Source organism: Mobula birostris, chromosome 31 (genome assembly GCF_030028105.1).
Source record: "Mobula birostris isolate sMobBir1 chromosome 31, sMobBir1.hap1, whole genome shotgun sequence".
NCBI classification, from domain to species: Eukaryota; Metazoa; Chordata; class Chondrichthyes; order Myliobatiformes; family Myliobatidae; genus Mobula; species Mobula birostris.
The window spans coordinates 31,670,337-31,694,546 of NC_092400.1; the positions used below are offsets into that span (position 1 = coordinate 31,670,337).

Here is a 24,210-nt window from a genome sequence, read left to right on the forward strand (position 1 = left end):
AAAAAAATCTATCCTTGAAAAAGTTTTATGTCTATGGGAATAGAACGAATAGTCTCTTTCTTTAGGAATGATTCTTCTCCATAAATCAAATTTAAATCTTTCATCAATGATAAAGTTAAATTTACTACCTTCGATTTTATAACAGCCTTGGTTGATCTATCTAAGACTGGGTCTAAGCAAAAATTAAGGTCTCCTCCAATTAATATTTTTTCATTGCATCCGCCAAATTCAGAAAAGCTTCTTGTATGAATTTTGCATCATTTTCGTTTGGTACATAAATATTCATAAAAGTCCATAGTTCAGAAAAAAGTTGACAATGTATAATCACATATCTCCCCGCAGAATCAGTTATTACATTTTGTATTCTAATTGGTAACGTTTTATTTATCAAAATTGCTACTCCCCTCACTTTTGAATTAAATGAAGCCGCAACAACACTACCCACCCAATCTCTCTTTAGTTTCTGATGTTCTGTTTCTGTTAGGTGCGTTTCCTGTAAAAAAAGCTAAATCTATCTTCATTTTTTTAATATGTGTTAAGATTCTTTTTCTTTTCACTGGTCCATTAAGCCCATTAACATTAAAACTCAAAAAATTCAATAAATTAGTCATTATTCTTAACAAAGTTACTCCAATCTAAAACATTACTTATCTTCTCAACTCTCATAGTTCCTTGGGGAATCTCTTTAAACTTCACCATGTTGCTATGTGTTTCCCTCCCAACCTTCCAGGCAAAAAGAAAAAAAAAGATAGAAAGAATACAAAAAAAGAAAAAACAAAATACCCCCCCCCCTAATGTTGTGAATGAAAAGATACACAACACTACCCCCCTCCATTTTACGGGTCGTGGCAAAAGCCACGCTTGCACACATGATTAGCGTAGCAATTGATCAGTGCTTCTTCCAGCTCCCCTGCAACAAAAAAAATTATATATATATATATATAGGCAAAATTAGTGTTACTATTCCCAACTAATATTCCTCCGATTTTAACCTTTCTTACCCCCCTCATATAATTAATAATATATTTATACATTCATCCAGCTTCAAAGATCCAACAAGTCCATTCTTTAACCCAATCTTCATCTTCAATCTATCTCACTCCCCTGGATTTGTTCTTGTATCCGGTGAATATTCAGAGAATCTCGCACAAACTGCTCTGCTTTCTGGTAGTCATCAAAAAATCTTTTTTCTCCACCATGCAAAAAAATCTTCAAGGTTGCAGGATAACGCAGTATAAATTGATAACCATGATCCCATAGGGTTTTTTTCACTGGATTAAATTTCTTCCTTCTCTTCTCTTGGGGGGGCGTCACGTGATGACGTGGGATTGAGACGTGTAAATCCAGCTCTCCCGCAACAAATCAGTAAAGTACTGTTTAAACAAAACAAAGTTGATAAATATTTTCTGAAAACTATTTATAAACTTTGTAAGACTACTTTACGATATGCCTCCTAAACCGCAACAAAAGAAGTCTGCTGTTGTGAAGCAGCCGCGAGGGGGGAAGAAAAAAGGGCCTGCTGCAACGATGGAGCCTCGGACTCAGGTTGGATCTCCTTCGGTAGAACAGGGAGCAATGGCGGTGGTAACGGTTTCTCCGAAGAAGATACCGGAAATGCGCATGCGCAAATCAACACAATGCAAACTACAAGAACCGACAGCCACTGCAATTGAAAATGACTCAGAGTCAGAATTGGATTCTGCAGAGAACACAGATGAAGAAGAGGAGGAAGAATTGGAAGCGATTGGAAGTAAAGGAGATGATAGAGACATAAGAGAGGCTATATTGCAATTAACGGCTGAACTAAGAAAAGTAAGAGAAGAGCTTAGAGATACGAAGATGTGCTATAATAAAGTTATGGAAAGATGGGACAAAATGGATAAGAAGCTTCACAAGATGGAAAGAGCAATGGGGCATATGAAAAAACAGAAAATGATCTGCTTGTCTGGAACTCAGAAAGATATCGACTCTTGGAGAAAGTGGACATGTTGGAAAATTTCAGTAGACGTAATAATATTAAAATTGTTGGTCTTAAAGAAGGTACGGAGGGAGAAAAACCAATAGAATTTTTTCAAAGATGGATCCCGGATGTTTTGCAAATGGAAGAGGAGGTTCGTCCAATTGAAATTGAGCGGGCACATGGAGCTCTAAGACCAAAACCAAAAGATGACCAATATCCATGATCGATTTTAATAAAATTCTTAAGATTTCAAGACAAGGAAAGGATTCTACAGGCAGCTGCTCGAGCTGCCAAGGATAGAAAAGGGCCATTGATGATTAAAGAGAACAAAGTTTTTTTTCTACCCTGATATAAGTTATGAACTGAGTTTGAATTAGTTCTTTAATGACCTCGGCATTTCTATATCTTGTTACAAAAGTTAAGGGATAACAATCTAGAAAGTACGCTGAATTCCCTTTCTACCTCCCCATTCTCAAGGCAAGGAAGGCCACTATAGCAAATATCCCAGAATAGATCAATTAGCAAAGGCTAGTGATCAAAGCTGAGATTTTTTTGTGATTTTACAAGATCAGTTTAACACCATGTAGGATATCTTGTGAATCCTGATTAAGGGTTCCTGCTGAGTTCCTCTAGTATTTTGTGTGTGTTACCTTGTGAGATGTTCACTTTGACAGAAGTAATAGCAAAATTTCTATCATTATAAAGGTAACGGCTTAATAGAGTAATAGTAAATCATTGCACATAGCGCCCCTCTAGCTTTTGCATTACACCTTGACCGTAAGAGTTGGCATTCCATTTTTCAAGTTGTAAGCATTCATCAATTCCATTTTCTTTCTGGATTCCTATGATTATGTATTCCCAAATATAATAGGTTTTTTAAAATAGGCTGATCACATGCTGGAGAAAGATTAGGGTGATTGCATTAGGCTGCAATAAGCTATGCTTATTTAAAAGCTTTGGTAGGTATATATGTTTTTTTGGACTAAGGTACCATTTATGGAATAGCTAAAATTTTAATTATCCACCTTGAAATTATTCAACTACTTTTTTTATATTAAAAAAAAATTGAAGCGTGATTATGCAGATCCTGCTGACATTATTTCCTCCTTGATTGCAGGGAAGTGATTCAACCTGATGTGATGGAAGAAATGGTCGTGTCATGTGTGATCAAGCATTTGAATCTGATTGATGCACTGCAGTCTCTGATTAATTTCCAATATCGTGAAGAGCACTTGGAAGAATATGACCTTTTGTGTAAAATAATGGGGGAAACGTTCAAAAAGCTAAATGCTATGGAGAGGCAACTTCAGGTATTGTTGGGAACACAAAAGAACATTGTACGTTTGTTTTCGGTGGTTTTAGTCATAGTCATGCTTTATTGATCCCGGGGGAAATTGGTTTTCGTTACAGTTGCACCATAAATAATAAATAGTAATAAAACCATAAATAGTTAAATAGTAATATGTAAATTATGCCAGGAAATAAGTCCAGGACCAGCCTATTGGCTCAAGGTGTCTGAATAGAGGCAGTGCTCATTTTGGGAGGGGAGAATGAAGTGGAGAATCTGGAGGAAGTAGATCGATGGAATCTTCATTTGTTCCCTGATACATTCCTAAACATGAATTCGAATACAATCAAGAATTTTGTCTGTAGTGGAAGTTCATGAATTAATGTTGCATTTTATTAACTTTGACTTTTTTCAGTGATACTAATATCAAACAGTGAAGAAATGTTCAGCAACATTTCTTTCGATCTGGTTCCACTACACAAATGAAAAATCCAGCTTCGACTGAGTGTCTCATCTTGATTGCACACCTATAGCCTAGCTAAAAGACCATAAGATATAGGAGCAGAATTAAGCTATTTGACTCATTGAGTCTGCTCTGCCATTTCATCATAGCTGATCCAATTTTCCTTTCAGCCCCACTCTCCTGCCTTCTTCCCATATCCCTTCATACTCTGATCAATCAAGAATCTATCAAGCTCTGCCTTAAATATACATAAAGACTTGGCCTCCATGGATACCTATGGCAAAGAATTCCACAGATTCACTACTCTCTGGCTAAAGAAATTCCTCCTTTCCTCCGTTCTAAGAGGAGGTCCCTCTATTCTGAGGCTGTGCCCTCTGGTTTTAGTCTCTCCCACCAAAGGAAACATCCTCTCCACATCCACACTATCAAAGCCTTTCACCATTCAATAGATTTCAATGAGGTCATGCCTCATTCTTCTGAACTCTAGTGAATACAGGCCCTGAGCCATCGAACGCTCTTCATATGACAAGCCTTTCAATCCTGGAATAATTTTCAGGAACCTCCTTTGAACCCTCTCCAGTTTCAGCACTTCCTTTCAAAGATGAGTAGCTCAAACCTGTTCACAGTACTCCAGGTGAGGCCTCACCAGTGCTTTATAAAGTTTCAACATTACATCCTTGTTTTTATATTCTAGACCTCTTGAAATGAATGCTAACATTGCACTTCCTTCCTCACCACAGGCTCAACCTGCAAATTAACTTTTAGGGAATCCTGCACAAGGACTCCCAAGTCCCCTTGCACCTCAGTTTTTTTGTATTTTCTCTCAATTTAGAAAATAGTCAACCCTTTTGTTTCTAATACCGAAGTGTATGACCATACATTTCCCAATACTGTATTCCATCTGCCATTTCTTAATCCATTCTCCTAATCTAAGTCCTTCTTTAGCCTCTCTACTTCCTCAAAACTATCTGCCCCAACATCTTTCTTCTTATCATCTGCAAACTTTGCAACAAAGCCATCAATTCCATCATCCAAATCATTGACATATACCATAAAAAGAATCGCCCTAACACAAACCCCTGTGGAACACCACTAGTCACTAGCAGCCAGCCAGAAAAGGCTTCCTTTATTCCCACTCTTTGCCCCCTGCCAATCAGCCACTGTTTTATCCATGGTAGAATCTTTACTGTAATACCATGAGCTTGTAGCTTGTTAAGCAGCCTCATGTGTAGCACCTTGTCAAAGGCTTTCTGAAAATCCAAGTACACACAAGTACATTTTAGTTGAATACCCTTTATTTCTACAAACAGAAAATTTCTCACTTGATGTATTCTTAAAGATGCTTCAGCAATAATATTAATATATTGTCTTGTAGAGTGTAGCAGAGCTTGAGCAGAAGTGGCAGAGTGAGATAGAAGATAGTCAGCAAGGAAAACTGGAAAACAGTATACCATTCTTCCATGACTATCACTTCAATGAGGTTTGTATATGAACGTAAAAAGATGAAAGTAACTGTTGTTTGTAAATTGAGAATTAGCCTACTGACTTTTCTGTGCTTGGGCTTATTTTGATTAGTAGTGAGTTAATCCAGTCTATTAATTAATCACGATTAGAATTGTGTATTGTTTCCATCCGAGTGTCAGTGGGAGATGAAATACATCTTGGCTCTCCTTTGTGCTACCTTGATTGTTGGGAGCTGTCAGTAACTTATTGAACTTTTAAATTATTAGCACTGTAAGGCTTAGATATGTAAATTTCAATGCTGATGTGTCTTTTGGGCTGCTCTCAAAAATTGGTTTTAAAACTTCATTATTGCTTGTTCTAAAACAAAATGGCCATCCAGACTCTTAACAGCAAAGAGCTTTTCTGAATAGCTTAATTGTTTTGGACGGTGTTACTTAAGTAAAGAATATTGACCAAAATAGAGAGGTCGTAATGCTTGAATGTCAGATGGTGCAATGAAATCCATAGCCACTGAACAGTTGTGAAGGTCATTGACTGCAGTCTGCTATCACTGCAGAACTTGTATGTGTCCAGGACAATGAAGCTGGCTAGAAAAATCGCTACTATCCCAACAAACTACCTTTTCCCGGAGCTCCCTTCTGGAAAACACTATATAGCTAATAAACTCTGTCAGGCTTCCAGCAGGTACAAGTATCAGGGATGATGAAGATCATTTTTCTTAAGATCCTTTTTCACTATATAGCTATTCAAGCCAAAATATCACAGCATTTTAAAAGTTCCTTTCCCCAGGCAGTTAATCTGATCAACCATTATAATTGGCCCACCACACTCCCCTCTATCCATTACATCAGCATTGCACTGTAAGCACTTTAAGAAACTCTTTAATAATGCTGTTTACATTGTAGATACATGCTTGTATTTATGTTTTACGTACATTTATTCCATATAATACTTCTAACTTTATATAATTCTTTATTCTTTATAATTGTTGAATGGTTCAAAGGTCCAATTTAATGTCAGAGAAAGTTGTACAATATACATTCTGAAATGCTTTTACTTCGCAACCATCCACGAAAACAGAAGTTCCCCAAAGATTGAATGACAGTTAAATGTTAGAACCCCAAAGTCCCTCCTCCCAGCTCCCCTCCCTCCCATGCATATACAGCAGCAAGCAACAATTCTCCCTCCCCCACCAGCAAAAAAGAGCAACGTTACCCGCCACAGAGCAGTCAAGCGTGAACAAAGCAATAGCAAAGACACAGACTTGCAGTTACCCCAAAGATTTTGCATTTCACCCAGTATACGACATACCACAGGTGCGCTCGCTCGCTCTCTATCTCTCTCTCTCTCTATCTCTCTCTATCTATCTATTTATCTATCTATCTCTATCTCTCATATAAGGGAGAAGGCGGTGTCTCCGTTTTCCCAGTGAGGGGGGAGACATAACAAACAACTCCCTGGTTTATCATGTTAAAAGTCTGTTATGTCGCTTTTTTTTGAGCTCTGTGCCAGAAGATCTCAAAGATCTCGGGTCTGATGATACACGGGTCTCCTGCCGTGACACTGACCCTCGATCCGCCCGTCTCCAGAGCTCTGAGATCCTAGTTTTCCAAATCCGAGATGGACTCTTAGGATGAGCCCTTGGCGTGCTGAACAACAACGGTCAGTTATGAAACCCCAAGAGCGGGTCCCATTCCCACAAAGAACCGAAGTCAGCGTATAACTTCAGGTCAGGGTCTTCCAAAGAACCCTGAAAGGGAAAAATAAAGATATTAAAGATGGAAATAGAGCTGTTTCCAAAGATGTAAGTGAAGGAGTCGCCGTTTAGCACCATCATTACTCCGCTCCCCCTCCAGAGGTGTTGTTTATTGTTGCATTTTGCACCAGCACACCACAGCAAATTCCAACTACATATAAGAATAAATGGTGAATAGAATTGATCCTTGATTCTTATTCCTGTTTTTGATGTACATATCCTTAATATTTACCTAGTATCAGCTTCTGTTTTACTACCTAGTCCCAGAGTGAAATAAAAGTGGAATTTTTATAATTGGAATTCTTAATGGTGAACTTCTGGAAGCTATCATGTTGTCTAGCATAGAAGCATAGAAAACATCGCATGTAATGGTTAATCATATATTGGCTAAAATTGATGAGTTGATCCTAAAATATAATCTTAATAGTTTTATTTTTCTCTAGAGTAAAATGAAGGAATTAGAACTGCTATGCTCCCTAAAGGAAATGCCATTTGACTCTAATGATTTGGAGAATGTTGTCCTTTTGTTAAGGTAAGATGTAGTTGCTCTGTTACTTATGAACAAGGGGATTAGAAAGTATGGAGTTCCTGTACTGTAAAACAGCCAGCCAACTATCACTTGATTATTTCTTGATCTGTGACCACTCAAATAAATTGTTGATTTGCTCCAGCATCCTCAGTTCACAAAGCTAACATGTATTAGTGCCTTGAAGGAATGAATTGAGATAGAATAAGCACAAATAAAAAACACTTCTGCACTAAAAGCATCACAGAATAGTATTTTCTATAGCTTGTGGTCTAAGTAGAAACTTCCCAGTAGAACTGTGTTGACTGATTTTTCACTTGATTCATGAAAAAAAAAGTATCCACTATTCTATGTATCACAAGGTGTGTGCATTTCTCGTCTTATGTAAGAAAACCTTATGTAAGAAAACGCTAACTGAAGTCTTAAATCAACCTTTTATTCAGCTTACATTTGAGAAATGAAGGCCAGAGAAATCATTTTATGGCCTTGTGTAAGTGAATTTGTTATCTAATTTTAAAACCACTCTCAACTTCCATTTATATGACCTTGTGTTGGTAGGATATCCCAAGGGTTTCCCCTGGGGCATTGTCAAAAACAAGATGTTAAGCTACCTTATTGATACAGGCTTACATTTGATACGGAAGTAGTTGTCAGGATCATCATAAGTGGGGAAAGAACAACTATATAAAGGGAGAGTCTCAGACCACTGTCTTGACAGTTGGTAATATTATTAAATTTGGGGTATTGGAATTGGAGTGCAGCTACCTGAGGGTTGTGGACGTGGAAAAAGTTAGAAATGACAGGGGGCAAAATGACTTGAAATGAGAATGAAAGTTAAAGATCGTTTATCTAGGAGTTGGTGTTGATCAGCAAGTAAGATAGCAACGTGAATGGGAGGGAGCTGTGTAAATCTGAGCAGGCAGTGTTTGATGCATGAACAAGACAGTGAAAGATAAGAATGGCCTTAAGTTTAAGATTTGGATTACCTCAGTTTATGATTGAATGAGGGATCTAACCAAGTTTAGAAGTAACAAGGTTGTGGATGAAGATTTCAGCAGTGGATGAGCTGAGGTGGGACAGAATTGGACAATGTTGCAGTGTTTGGAATAGCTGACCTGCCTAATTGAGCAGGTATCAAAGCCAAACTTTGACTCATTATGCAATATGACATCAAGCCTGCAAATGTCCTGGTTAGGCTGCGGATGAAAGCTATTGCTGACCTGTAAATGAGAAGAAATGACCCTGGAGGCAGTAGTTTCTTTCACCAGTGTCACTGGACATATCTTCATTCTCATGAGTCTAAATTTCAATTGAAATGTAATTATTAATGCTGCTTATTTTATCTGCTCCTTAACAAAAATACTTTGCTCGTGTGCAGAGAGAAATTTGGCCAGGAGGTGAATTCTTTGGCACCGAAGTCTTCGCATTCCTTATCAAAAACAAAATCTTTAGTTAAGAGCTTGATGAATCGAGCTGAGCTATTGCTGCATGTTACAATAGCAGCACAGTCTGGTCTGACGAGGAGTATTTCGGGAACACCAGCCGATACGCCAGGTACAGAAATAAAAAAAAAATGCTGTAAATCATCATTGTAGGAGTTGGGGAAAGAAAAATTGTTTCAAGTCATTGAGTTTTTGTCAGAACTAGATGAAGATGTAGGAGATTTGAGCCAAGAGAAGGGAAAAAGAGGGGCAGATGAGAGACAAAATGACTGTGCAATTGAAAAGCATCAACAGTAGAAAATTCTGTGAGAAAAGTATGGCAGAATTATTGCCAATAGTTCTTCTCTCCCAAGATTAAATGGTATGATCTGAAATTGTTGAGATAACTGTCAAGTGCCAATGGCTTTGAACTGCCTAATTTAGTAATGCAATGCTGCTCCATGAATTTTCATTAGAACAGTTTGTGAAGCCAAGGGGAGCAAGGTCAGAAAGGGAGTGAGTGGGCTGGTGAACTGTTGTCAGAAACAGTTTAGTTTGTGCATTAGTGCTATGTTACAAAAATACATCATCCAGTCTGCATTTAATTATACCAAGCTGGAGGAAACTGGATTGTGACCAGCAGAATTTGCAAAGTAGAAAGGCATCTCAGCAAATTGCTAATCTATCGTGGAGCATTTGAGGTCCTGGAGACTGGAAATGGAGGAGGTAAAAGATGGTGCTGTACCTCCTGCCTTGTTCTAACTGATGGGATGAGCAATGGAGCTGGTGTTGAAAGAGATTGAAAAGTGGACATGTTGCTTTGGAGGAAAGGTCAAGGAACAATATATTTAGGGGGAGCATCGAAATGGAAGCATTGATCTGTTGTAGTGTGGCAGAAAGTGAGGACAGAAGGGATGTTGTGATTCTAGGTGAGTGAAGTGCAGAAACAGGAAAAAAAGATGATTTGCATTCTGTAATCTATGAATTGGAATTTTCAGCATTGGAAAAATGAAGGTGGCATTGGCAGAACAGAAAAAATGAAGACTGAGAAAGTGTAGAAATAATAGCTGTTACAGTGAACAGAGTGGAATGAAGTATAGTCAGTGGCTTTTGGTCATCCCATCTCTTAAGGTCAAGGACAACGTAATTTCAGTATTTTTTGTGTGTGTTCCGGGATGACTTGTGAGGCCGCTATGGGAATTGAAAAGACTTTTCCACAAATGTGGCAGAAGTTGTTATTGTAGGTAATGGTCAACAACTAATTCCCAGTGAAAGGGATAACAAATTCAAGTAAGTGAGTGTGCCAGCTGGAGCTGTCACTGGTGAGGATTAGGGCAAGCTAAATTTCAAAATGAAGTAGTTTAGGGTGAGAGAAGGCAATGCTATTGCTATTGCTACGTAGTAAGTGAGGAGGAACTGAAATAAAGAACATTTCACGTTTGAATAAGTAGCAGAGTTGGGACTTGAGCAGTTTCCTGCAGCAGTAGTGGCTTCTGATGCTGAATTAGAGATGGGGGTGGCATAAGAAGAAGAGGGCTTTTGGTGTAGTTGGTCTGTTTTTATATTGAATACATTCTTTACTTCAGAGCTCTAGTCTGTACTAAACAGCTGTCATTGAGGTGATGCTGGTACCGATGTTTTGTTTTAAGTGCTTTTATTCAACAAGGAAGAACATGGGAGTGTTGGTCCTGAGGTTGAAACATTCATAAGTGCCAAAGAACTGATGTTGCTTCTCTTATAGAATGTACAATTTTGCTGTTAAATAATTGAAGTATAATAAGATTTGATGTCCAGTTAAGGGTATATAATGAACAAAACACTTGTTAAGTAAGCTTGTACTGGCCCATGTACAAGGCATGAAAAGGATTGCCTCTAAGCAGGAATATTCAATTTGAATCAAATCCATGAGGTTACCTTTACCCAGTGGGTTTTAGGTTTTCATAATCCATGTGGAAAGAGAAAAATTGGTAATGGTGTATATCTGCAGTTTGAAAATGGAAGTACAGAATAGATAAATGCATGATACACTGTTCCAGCTAACAAGTACAAAAATCGCAAATATTTGGTCTTTATTTTTGTGACAAATCCCATGCTTGCTTATTTTACCAGCATGCAAATCATCTTCTGAAACCAAGATGATTTCTCACACTGTTCGCCAGCCTGTCTTCCTACGCAGTATGTCAGCACCCTCTGACCTAGAAATGATTGCAAATGAAGATTTAGAATTCACTCGAGCCAATCAGAGGTAAAAATTAAGCTAATTTACATGTTGACATAGTATTGATCATATCTCTCAGTATTGTAATTATGTTGTGTTTGTTTTTTTGAACAATTTCAGATTAGTCTTTCTTTTTAGTTAGTTTTTTGAGAATTGGGTGTCACTGAAAAGGCCAGCATTGATTGCCTGTCCTTGGTTGCTGTTGATTTTGTGATGATGAACCACCTTGAACTACAGTAGTCTTTCCTCAGAAAATGCACACACTGTGCTGTTGATTAAGGAGTTGCAGGATTTAGATTTGGCAGCAAGGAAATAACAGTAATGTGAATCCAAGGAATAAAAGTCTGCTGTATGGAGGGGATGCTGCAGGGGGCTCTATTTTCAAGTGCCTACTGCCCATATTTTGGTTGCATTTTGGGGGCTGCTATTGGAATTCCCACACCAGTAACTGGATCTCATAGATTTGTCATTCTTGGAGGGGATAAATGTTTAGGGTGGTGGATGGGTCTCAGTTAAAAGACCTGCCTTGGATAGTTGTTAGTGTCCATCCAGTAGTGCAGAGAGTAGAAAGGTATAGCACTTACCCGGTCATTCAGTCTATGGTGTGCCAATCTTGATGTTAGTTTATACTAAATATCCTCCTTCTGGGTATCATCCATATACCTTCATTCCCTTCGTACTCGTGTGTATGGCTCAAACCCTCTCAAACTCCATCAACTTGCCTGATTCCACTACTAGTCCTGGTATTCCAGACACCTACCAGTCTGTGTAAACAGACCTTTATACTTCTCAGCCCTAACCTTAAAAACGTCCTCTGGTGTTAACCATTTCTGTCCTTGGGAAAAGATTCTGTCTGACTACCCAGTCTGTGCATAATTTTAAAAAAACCTCTTTCAGATCTCACCCAGTCTTCAACCTTGTAAGGACAGCAACCCAAGTTTGCTGTTATAGCTCACTCTAATCCAGGCAGCATCCTGGTAAACCTCTTCTGCACCCTTTCCACAATCTCCACATCCTTCCTATAATGCAGTGACCAAACTGCGTGCAAGACTTCAAGTGCAGTCTGAATAATGTTCTGTATACAGTATTGTGCAAAGGTCTTAGGCACACGTATATAACTAGAGTACCGAAGACCTTTGCACAATGCTATAGAAATGTTATGTATTGCACTGTACTGCTGCTCCAAAAAAAATTTGAGTGTTGATGAACCTGATTCTGATAGGGATCTCTATTGTGGACAGAGTTGGAAAGGGGCAGGGAGAAGGGAATCAGGATTGAGAAAAGGGGAAGGGAGAGGTGAGGGTGTGGGAAGCAGCAGAGAGACATTCTGTAATGATCAGTTTGGAATCAAATGACCTTAACTAGTATCTCAGGGCTGTGTTTGTCTTCACCCACATCACCTGCTCCTAGCCCTCTTTCTCTGCCACCTGCTCCACACTTCTCCCGTGGCGCTCCGCCCTCACCTTTTCCCAGCATGCTTTGTTCCCGCCCTCCGCTTCACGTTGACAGATACAGTACTGTGCAAATATCTTAGGCACCCTACATAGTACTGTATCTGCAACATGACTTCCTTACTCTTTTATAAAATTAGCACCCCTACCTATTAAGACAGCGGTCCCCAACCACCGGGCCGCGGACCGGTGCCGGGCCGCAGAGCATTTGCTACCGGGCCACGAGGAAACGATATGATTTGGCAATATGAGTCAGCTGCACCTTTCCTCATTCCCTGTCACACCTACTGTGGAGCTTGAACACACGCGAGGTCATTAACAGCGCGTCATCCATATCAGCGCGGGAAGAAGATCAACTCCTCGAGCTTGCAAATGACGGCAGGCTGAGAAGTATGTTTGACATAACATCTCTGCCGGCATCACGGATCAAAGTCAAGGCTAAATATCCTGAGATAGCCATGAAAAACTGAAAACGTTGCTTCCATTTCCAACATATCTCTGCAATGAATGCGACGAAAACTAAATAGACTGGACATAAGGAACCCCCTTCGAGTATCGCTGTCTCTCGTCACCCCTCGATAGGACCGTCTTGTTGCAGGGAAGCAAGCCCAGGGCTCCCACTGATTCAGCGATATTGGTGTGTTGCAATGATTTTATATGTTCATACAGGGAAAATATGTGCTGTGTGTTTAATATCCAAGCGTAACTTAAAATGTTACGATGCTATTGACTGATAGTGACTTATATAACCATATAACAATTACAGCATGGAAACAGGCCATCTCGGCCCTTCTAGTCCGTGCCGAAAGCTACTCTCACCTAGTCCCACCGACCTGCACTCAACCCATAACCCTCCATTCCTTTCCTGTCCATATACCCATCCAATTTTTCTTTAAATAATATTGAACCTGCCTCTATCACTTCTACTGGAAGTTCTTTCAACACTTCAAGCTCCCCGTCCTCCCCTGATGATTGACTTACCACTATATTCATGCGAGGAAAATATGCGCTGTGTGTTTAATATTAAATTCGTTAGATAAACCCTTTTAGAAACGAAATTGAGTGTATTAGCCCCTTATTACCAATGTTCCGGTCGTTATGAACACCCCCCCCCCCCCCGAACAGAATCGCCAAAAGCGCTTTGCAGAAAGTAATATTGGCAGGTACACGCGTGAGTGTGTTACGCATGCGCACTGGTGCCCGCGCAAGGCTTCATGGTCATTGTAGTCTTTCATTGACTGCTACTCTTGTCCGTTGGCAACCCTACCACCCGGGTCGGCCGGTCCGCAAGAATATTGTCAATATTAAACTGGTTCGCAGCGCAGAAAAGGTTGGGGACCCCTGTACTAAGACAAGAATGCCATATGCAATAATTCCTTGCTCTCTATCCTACCACCTGTTGTCCGGCTGCTGTGGCTCCCAAACCCCTGCCACTCGAGTTTAAATGATTTCAAGTATATTGGTTCTCCTCCAACTCAAGTGGCTTGTTTATATGGGTGCCGCCTCCCCTGCAGGTGAGCCCAGCGATCCATATATTTCTTCTGTTTCAGCTCCTTAGCCATGTACAGCACTATGTATCTATTCCTTACTATCACGTGGCACAGGTGGGAATCCTGACACTTCAGTACTGTGTCCTGTATTTTAACTTCTAGCTAGCTCCCTAGAATGCCTTTGCAGTACCTCAGCTTTACTCTTGTCATTGGTACTTAAATGGATTGCAACCTCTGGCTGCTCATCCTGCCCTCTGGGACTGTCTAGTACCTTCTGTGAGGCATCCTTGACTCGGGCACCACATCATCTTGGAGTCTCGATGGTGGCCACAGAAGTATCTATCTGAGCCCTTTACTCTTTGCTTCCCCATCACTATTGTTCTGCCTGACTTTATCATTCCGTTCTTTGCCTCAGCCAGGCACAGTGGCACTAACCCAGCTACTGCTGATGGCCTCTTTTTAAGAAGTCACTTCCCCTAAAATTACCCTTAAGGGCATGCTTATTACTGAGGGGAATGGACACAGGGCAACCCTTCACTGTCTATTTGCTCCCCTTACTTCTCTGGTGTTTACCTGTCTGTCTGTAGCCTGCACCTTTAGTGTGACCTTTTCATTAAAATTCTCATCTATTCCATCGTGCTGATGTGCTTTGTAAGTGGTGGGAGTTTTTGAAGCATCAGGCACCAAATCACTTGCTGTGTAATACCCAACATCTTGTGGTTATAGTGCCAATGTGGGTTGTCGAGTTCAGTTCCTGGTCATTGGTAGGTGTTTTGCACAGAGTGGTGTCTGCCTAGAATAATTATCAGGGGTGATACAATAGGGACCTTTAAAAAACTCTTAGACATACAGATGTATGAATAAAGGAGCATTATGGGCAGTATTGGAGGGAAGGGTTATATTGATTGTGGAGTAGGTTTATATAGGTCAGCACAGCATCATGAGCTCGAGGACCTGTTCTGTGTTGTACTGGTCTGTGGCCTATGACTAATGTTCAAAAGCACATATTTCTGACAATCTTGTTGTTTGGTGGTGGAGGGGCTTGAACATCGAGAGTAGGAAGTTAGACTCTTGCTGGAGATGGTTATTGATTGGCACTTTTTTGGCATGAATGTTACTTGCCACTTACCTGACTGAATATTGCTTTTGTCTTGTTGCATATTGGCACAACCATTTCATTTGTGATTGGAAATGGATATTTTGTGAGCATTGCCAAATGCAGATTGAATGACTGCTTTGCAGCGATTCTTTGTTCAGTCTGCAACAGTGACCTTGCCTTCTAATTGCATATGATTTTAATTCTCCATCTGTTCTCATTCTGACATTGGTATTTTGTCTAACACTCTTCCAACTAAGCCAATGTTAGGTTCAAGGAATTAACTCTTTTCCCCTCAATGCAAATCCTCCTGATCACCAAAGTATTTCCAGTATTTTTATTTGTAGTTTGGATTTTCAGTATTTGCTGGGTTTTTTTTTCTGATGAATGTACCATGTACTCCATGGTAGGCTCATCTAGAAAGTCAAGAGGCATGGGATCCATGGAAACTTGGCTAAAGTAATCAGAATTGGCTTGTCCGCAGAGGGTGGTAGAAGATGGAGCATATTCTGCTGGAGGTTGGTGACTAGCAGTATTCCACAGGACCTGTTCTGGGATCCCCACTCTTTGTGATTTTATTTTAAAATGGCTTGGATGAGCAAATGGAAGAGTGAGTTAATAAGTTTGCAGGTGACATGAAGGTTGATTGTGTTGTGGATAATATGGAATATTTTTTAGGACCTAAAGGGATATAGACAGGTTGCAGAGCTGGGCAGAGAAATTGCAGATGGTGTTCAATTTAGACAAGTGTGATCTGATATACTTTGGAAGATTGAACTTGAAGGTAGATTACAAGCTTAGTGGCAGGATTCTTAGCAGTGTGGAGGAACAGAAGGATCTTGGGATCCACACCCATAGATCCCTGGTCGTGCAAGTTGATAGTGTGGTTAAGAAAGGCATTTGGTGTGTGGGCCTTCAATAGTCAGGGGATTGAGCTCAAGAGCCATAAGGTAATGTCGCAGCTCTATTAAACTGGTCAGACCACACTTGGAAGGAATATTGTGTTCAGCTCTGGTTGCCTCATTATAGGAAAGATGTGGAAGCTTTAGAGAGGGTGCAGAGGTGGTTTACTAAGGCGCTGCTTGATTTGAGAACGTCTTATGAAGAATGGTTGAGCAACCTAAGGTTTTTCTTTCTGGAGCAGAGGAGGATGTGAGGTGACTTGATAGAGGTGTATAATATTATGAGTAGTTTTGTTCGAGTGGAAAGCCAGCACTATTTTTCCTGAAGTAGCATACCATGGGACATCCTTTTAAGGTGAGAGGAAAAAAGTTTAGGGAGATATCAAATGTAATTGCAGCTAATGAAATAAAGGGATGATGCAGGATCAGGGGATATGCTGTAGCTGCCTGATGTGGGAGCTGGTGGACCCCATTGTGGTTCCGGTGACCACATCTGCAACAAGTGTTAGCTGCTGGAAGAACTCGGGCTCAAAGTTGGTGATCTGGAATGTGAGCTTCAAACACTGTGGCACATCAGGGAGGGGAGAGTTACCTGGATTCTCTGTTTCTGGAGGTAGTCACCTCAAAACCTTAGCTGCCTCAAATTTGGTCGGTGGTCAGAGGCAAGAAAGTGTGACTGTGAGTAAGTCAGGTCGTGGGATCCAAGAGACAGTGCTGGAGGAGTCTCAGCCCTTGAGCTTGTCCAACAGGTCTGACGTTCTTGCTCCTTGTGTGGATGCTGTAGAAAGGATGAGCAACCTAATTGTGGCACCATAGTTCAGGGAGCCTTTCAAGAGTGGGGGAGAGAAGAAATATGTTGTGGTGAATAGGGATAGTATAGTCAGGGGAATAGACAGAGTTCTCTGTTGCGAGGATAGAGCATCCCAAAGGCTGTGTTGCTTGTCTGATGCCTGGGTTTGGGACATTTATCTGACCTGCAGAGGAATTTGCAGTGGGTGGGTAATGATCCAGTTGTCATGGTCCATGTGGGTACCAACGACATAGGTAGAACAAGGAAAGAGGTTCTGCTAAGGGGATTTGAGCAGCTAGGGACTAAATTAAAAAGCAGAACCAAAAGGGTGGTAATCTACCTGAGCCATGTGCAAGTTGGAGGACAAGAAGGAGGAATTGATATTGGGTACTGAGGAAATGGCGGAGGCTTTGAATGACTATTTTGTGTTGGTCCTCATGGTGGAGGATACGTCTAATATGCCAAAGAGAGATGTTATACATATGATGGGAAGTGAGGACCTCGATACAATAGCTATCACTAAAGAGGTAGTGCTGAGCAAATTTGTGGGCCTGAAGATAGATAAGTCCCCAGTTCTGATGGAATGCATCCCAGGGTACTGAAAGAAATGGCAGAAGTTACAGTAGAGGCTTTGGTGATGACTTACTAAAATTCTCTGGACTCTGGGCAGGTCCTGGCGAATTAGAATACAGCAAATGTCATGCCACTGTTCAAAAAAGGATGTAGGCAAAAGGCAGGTAACTATAGGCTGGTTAGTGTAACATGTATAGTTAGGAAAGTGCGTGAAGCAATCGTTAAAGAAGAAGTTGTGAGGCATTTGGAGAGAAATGGATCCATCAGACAGATGCAGCATGGATTTAGCAAAGATCCTGTTTGACAAACTTCCTGGAGTTCTTTGAGGATATAACGAGCTCAGTGGATAGAGGGGAACGGTTGGTCGTTGTTTACTTGCATTTCCAGGTGATGTTCGATAAGGTGCCGCATGAAAGATTTATCCATAAGATAAGGATGCATAGAATTGAGGGTGACGTATTAGCATGGATAGAGAATTAGTTAACTAATAAAAAGCAGAGTTGGGATACATGGTTGTTACTCTGGTTGGCAGTCAATGGTGAGTGGTGTGCTGCAGGGGTCAGCACTGGGCCCACAACTGTTCACGATATACATTAACGATAGGGAAGAGGAGACAGAGTGTAGTGAATCTAAGTTTGCTGATAATACTAAATCGAGTGGAAAAGCAAATTGTGCAGAAAATATGGAGTGTCTGCAGAGAGATCTGGATAGGTTAAGTGAGTGGGCAAGGGTCTGGCAGATGGAATACAATGTTGGTAAATGCGAGGTCGTCCACTTTGGAAGGAAAATGGAAGATCAGATTATTATTTAAATGGTAAAAAATTGCAGCATGCTGCTGTGCAGAGGGACTTGGGAGTGCTTGTGCATGAATCACAAAAGGTTATGAAGAAGGTTATGAAGAAGGCAAATGGAATGTTGGCCTTCATTGCTAGAAGCATTGAATTTAAGAGCAGGGGGTTGTGCTGCAACTGTATAGGGTACTGGTGAGGCCGCGACTGGAATACCGCATACATTTCTGGTCTCCTTACTTGAGGAAGGATATACTGGCTTTGGAGGCAGTGCAGAGGAGGTTCACTAGGTTAATTACAGATATGTAGGGGTTAGACTACAAGGAGTGATTGAGTCTCCTGGGACTGTACTCACTGGAATTCAGAAGAATTTAAGAGGAGATCTTATAAAAACTTATAAAATTATGAAAGGGATAGATAAGATAGAGGCAGGAAAATTGTTTCCACTGGTAGTTGAGACTAGATCGAGGAGATACAGCCTCAAGATTCGGGGGAGTAGATTTAGGACGTAGATGAGGAGGAACTGCTTTTCCCACAGAGTGGTGAATCTGTGGAATACTCTGCACAATGAAGCAGTGGAGGCTACCTTAATAAATATATTTAAGACAAGGTTAGATAGATTTTTGCATAGTAGGGGAATTAAGGCAGATAGGTGTAGATGGGTCTAGTGCCTGATCAGCCATGATCCTATTGAATGGCAGAGCAGGCTCAACAGGCCAAATGGTCTACTCCTGCTCCTATTTCTTATGTTCTTATGTATATGTTTTATGCAAAAAGTGGTATGTATCTGGAATGAGTTATCAGGAGTGATACAAAAGGGACCTTTTAAAGTACCCTTAGATGAACACATGGATGTAAGAAAAATGGAGGATTGTAGGCTGTTTAGGAGGGAAGGGTTATATTGATTGTGGAGTAGGTTTATATAGGTCAGCTCAACATCATGGGTTGAAGGACCTTTACTGTGCTGTACTGGTCCCTGTCCTTTGATTAATGTTCATAAAGTACATATTTCTGATCATCTTTGTTGGGCACGTGGCCAAGTGGTTAAAGCGTTCGTCTAGTTATCTCAAGGTCACTAGTTCAAGCCTCAGCTGTGGCAGTGTGCTTGTGCCCTTGAGCAAGGCACTTAATCACACATTGCTCTAGTCTGTGCGAGAAGTGGTGCCCCACACAGACTTCCAATCTGCGCCTTGTAAGGCCTGAAAATGCCTGACGCAGGCCTCTCATGGTCTGAGTCGACGTTCCCTCCCCTCTGATCATCTTGATGCTTTATGTCTGGTGTGCATGTGCATTGCCCATAAGGAATCACTTTGTTTTAATATCATAAGGCCACTTTTGAACTATAGATGTTTGAGGATTTGTCTGCCTTCTAGGAGACGCCATGGGAATAGTCATCGGAGCAGTTCCTTCACTTTGCTTCAGTCCTTAACTATTGAGGATAGCCGTGACAAGCCAACATATAGTGTGCTGCTTGGACAGCTCTTCGCTTTCATTGGGACTAATCCTGACCAAGCTGTAAGTGTTAGTCTTTCTAGGTAATTATACTTCATTTGCAAGTTTACTGTAAAATTTTGCAGTAAGCCAGTAAAGGAAAAGCTGTACTTTTTTGGATGTATTGTTTTGTTGTGTGCTTTCTTTTTAATGGTCTGCATGATTTGTTCTTTTTCGAACATTGAATGTATGACTGTCTTTGTAATGTGTCATTCTCTGTGAATTGTTTTGTGACTGTCTGCAAGAAGATGAATTTCAACATTGTGTATGGTATACATACTTTGGTTAATATGTTAAGTATAATTCAGCCTACTAAGCTGTTGTAAGGTCTATTTTTTGGAAATTATGACAAACTATTAGATAAAGCATTATTTAGTGGAAGATTCACCTAATTTTTCACTTTGCTTTCAAATATGTAACTTGCTACTGTACATCAGTAATGTCATCATTTTAAATTAACAAATCCTTTGCTTTCAAAATAGTTAATCTAATTTTTTTTGCTGTTGAGATTTGCGAAAAATAGCTTTCAAAAGTTATGTCTTTGTTTTGTTTAGGTGTCAAGCAGCAGTTTTCTTTCAGCTGCTCAGACCCGATGGCGGCGTGGTAACACAAGGAAACAAGCTCTTGTACATATGCGTGAACTACTGACAGCAGCAGTCCGTGTTGGTGGCGTCACACATTTGGTGGGACCTGTAACCACTGTCCTTCAGGGAGGACCACGGTAAGCTGTTGACCACGTGAGAAATAAGAAGAAACTGTTTATTCGTTATGGTGATTGCAGTTTCCTCTTGGTTAATGAATCTCGAGGAGTGAACAACTATCGAATTGCAAGAGATTGCGGATGCTGGAATCTGGAGTGAAGAACAAAATGCTGGAGGAACACAGTGGGTCTGGCAGCATCTACAGAGGAAAATGGATAGTCAATGTTTCAGACTCTTTGAAGATTAAAAGGGCTTGACCCTAAGCGTCAACTGCTCATTTCAGTCCACAACTACTGCCTGACCTGCTGAATTCCTCTGGCATTCTGTTTTTTTGCTGCTAAACAATTATCCTTTTAAACAACAACAAATGCTATTTTATTGTGAGGGATGCTAATTTAGAGGAATGGAACTTATCTTTCTGTTCTGTTCCGGAACAGGGATCAACCCCAATTGCAAAAGAGGAAGCTACAACACGAGTATTGAAATTGTGTTTACAAATGTTGGCTTTGGTGCTGATTCAGCCTCAGTGGCATGTTGTCTGAAGCTGCATTTCTTGTTAATTGTGTGCATATTTTCACTTGCCTTCTCCTATCAAATGTAAGGGAAATCTCCCATAGTTAATATTGCTGCTCCACGATTGTTCGTGGTGGGCACATTGCCAACAAAGTGATTAGATTTCTTTTTTATTCTCCGGTGCATTAGATTTCATTTCCTGATCAAAATGTGTCATATCTTAATGAACTCTACATCTTGATTATAATGCTGGATAGCACTATGGCGCTAACCTATTTCCTGTAGGATTGCAGTGAGGCTATATTAAATTTTAAATAATGTTTTTCTTGAGTAGAAGTTATAAAGGGATAACTGGAGTAATTACAGGCCTGTAGGTCGAACCTTGCTCTGGGGAATATTAATGGAAAAAAATCTGTAAAATAGTATTAATAATTTATAGGTATTATTCATGAGACATTCAGCAGAATTTGTTCAGTGCCAAACATGGAGCTAACCAGGTGAAGTCAACAATGAGAATAAATTTGGTTTGGTTAACAGGGATTATCTCAAGAAAACTGTAAGAATGATTGAATCTAAAGAAATAAACCTTGAGTTTAAAATGGTTAAGTATCTGGAAGTAAAAGACGATAGTTTATGGGTATTTTTAACTAGAAGGCTTCATTGTTTTAGGATCTATGGTTGTTCGTCCATCATTGACGTTGATGAGGACCTCGACACCATTATGATGGTGTCGAGACTAGCGCATCATTTGGACTTAAGTGAGGGAGAGTTGCGCAGCGTCAGCCTCACTCTCTCTTCCCAATTCCCATCTGTATCCAATGGCAAGACAGAGTCTGGACGGCTGGAGATGGGACTAGGTGCAGTGGATGACCAGGACGTCTTCTGTGTCTTGTCCTGCTCTACACGTTCCACGACGCTTGCAGAGACCGCCTTCTTGACCGTTGGATCTTCCATTGGTCTCGTCCGCTCAATCCGCCGGAGTCTGTCTTCACATGCTGGGATAGACAACTTCCTATCTCACCGAGGGTTTGAGACCCGTCGGCTACCCTCACCTGGTTTAGCCAGCTTGTCGAAACCATTGCCCGGGGTGTGGCCGCTGTCGCATGCAAACAGCTACAGGGAGCCACAGGTGAGAGCTGAGTGCCAGGTGGGGACCAAAGGTAGACTAACCGCCCTGAAAACGACACGACATGCTCCCCCACCAGAGGTGCTACCCCTCCCTGACACCCCATACACCCCATCTATAGGGTTCCAGTAGTTGGTCATTTGATTTAATTAATTAGATGTAAGGGCTATGATTTTAGAAATTTGCAGAGATACAAGTAGCCGTGTGATTTGTAGGAAAATGTTGTGACTTGGAAGAAGATACCAATGGACTGGGTAAAAAAACTGATAAAATATGGGGAATTATCTGCTGTTGCAATTAGAGGGGGCTAACGACATTGCAAGCAGAAGGATATGCCCACAAACCATTGTAAGTGGCAGCACAGCAGATACAAGAGAGAGAACAAAGGAGATTTAAGATGACATAGCCCAGAAATTTTGAATTGTTGTCATGAGGAAAGATCAACTATGTTGAATTATTTTCTTTGGAACAAAAGATGCTGAAGAGAAAATTAGGATTCCTAAACAGAATTGGTCAGAATCCACTTTCTTCAGCAGGCAGGTAAATAACCAGGGAATAGAGATTTATAGTAATTGATGCAAGATTAAGACAGAAGCTGAGGGGGAAGTGTTTTACCCAAGAGTTTAGTAACTTCGTCGAAACAGCAGCCTAAGTATTGTTTCAGGTGGAAGTTCTGTTCTGTTTTTGAAAAGTAGTTGGGTAGGCATTCAAGACCAAGAAAAAGAAAGTGAGATTAAGCTAGATTAATTTTTTGGATAGCATGGAAGCATTTGAAATAATTTGTGTGCTGTGAATTTCTCTGAATTCTTCTTAACCAATACATATTAACATTTAAAAAATTATTTTTGGTCTTATTTAACTACTTTCTCTATTTCTCATCTCAGGATTGAAGAACTGACATGTGGTGGGATGGTGGAGCAGGTTCAGGAGGCCTTTGGCGAGACCATGACATCAGTTGTTTCTCTTTGTGCTCGATATCCAATAGCTTGTGCCAACAGTATTGGCCTACTTTGTACTATACCATATACCAGGTAGGTAAAAAATGAATTTTCATTGCATTTCAATGATTCAGGAGCTGGTGTGCTGACAAAGCCTGTGTTTAAATCAAATAACACTGGTGACATTGTCTTGGTTATTTATCTATTTGGCTTTTGCAAACTAAATGTATTTTTGGCTGGGAGCTGAAGGCAATTTAAGCGGTTTCATTTCTTCCCTCCTCACCATCGAGACATGCAGTCACCTTGTAAACTTCATTGTCATTAAGACTGACATCGTTTGTTCAGTTGTCTCTGTTGCTTATCACCTGCAATAGCATATCTCATTCTAATTTCTCTTCTATCACCCCATTCTCTTTGAATTACCAATTTTGACCCTGTGAGACTATTTTACTAAACTTTTGATCATCCAGCTTCTTACCTGATCCCATGCTAACTGATGTATATCTCAGATATTGATATCACGTCTTCTCCCAAGCAATTACTTTTCACCTCTGTATTCTCCAAGCTTTGGTTCATGTACAGTCTTAGAGCATAGTGTTGCCTCTTGAATCCGCAACCTTTAAATCCATTTTTCACTTCTCTCCAAACTGTCTAAACCATAGTACCAAAACTTCAGACAAAAAATACAAAAGAAGGCCTTGTGATAATAATACATTATCTGTGCTGGCCCCTTTATAAGCTTTAACATCTATCGTTCTTCAGTGTGTCATTTAACTGCTTCAGTAAGGAAGCCCTTGCTCTCAATCATCTGATCAAACCCTGACTATTTCCAGCAGTAGTTTATCTTCCCATGTGTGTAACATTACCAAAGGTGTGTTCTTCTCCCCTTCCCCTTCCTTTGTTTGCATGTTTCCCTTGTTGCCCAAAAACACAATGCCAGGTTCTACACATAAACTGCTTACACTAATTCTGTATGTTTTGTGCATTATATTTCTCCACCACATTTATGCCGTGAGATTAAAGTCCAGTCCTGGATGTGCTAAAGTGTCGCCTTTCCCTCAGGTCTTAAATTTATTCATCTGTTTTATTTTCTCTCTGGCCACTGTTTTTGGCTCAGACAGGCTATTTGAATCTTCAGTGTCTATTTCAAATCTGGCCTGAGTTTCATATTTTTGAGGATACTGTTTTTTTAAAAAAAAGGAGACCAACAATGTTTTGAGCTATTAGACCATGATTTATTTTTCAAATACATAAA

At 40.4% G+C, this 24,210-nt stretch overlaps 1 protein-coding gene across 11 annotated transcripts in view; it reads left to right on the top strand.

Annotated features, from left to right (window-relative positions):
* The window catches only part of LOC140190944 (probable E3 ubiquitin-protein ligase HECTD4), a 292,655-nt gene that overhangs the window by 145,419 nt on the left and 123,026 nt on the right, over nucleotides 1-24,210 (top strand). For 10 of the 11 annotated variants that reach the window (XM_072247927.1, XM_072247924.1, XM_072247923.1 and 7 more), the window contains 8 exons: nucleotides 3,078-3,270; nucleotides 5,087-5,191; nucleotides 7,375-7,463; nucleotides 8,836-9,011; nucleotides 10,988-11,123; nucleotides 19,560-19,701; nucleotides 20,232-20,398; nucleotides 22,902-23,048. In XM_072247927.1, the coding sequence (XP_072104028.1) occupies nucleotides 3,078-3,270; nucleotides 5,087-5,191; nucleotides 7,375-7,463; nucleotides 8,836-9,011; nucleotides 10,988-11,123; nucleotides 19,560-19,701; nucleotides 20,232-20,398; nucleotides 22,902-23,048 (1,155 nt within the window). The remainder of the gene's footprint in view (nucleotides 1-3,077; nucleotides 3,271-5,086; nucleotides 5,192-7,374; nucleotides 7,464-8,835; nucleotides 9,012-10,987; nucleotides 11,124-19,559; nucleotides 19,702-20,231; nucleotides 20,399-22,901; nucleotides 23,049-24,210) is intronic. The other variant, XM_072247930.1, reaches the window with a different exon arrangement.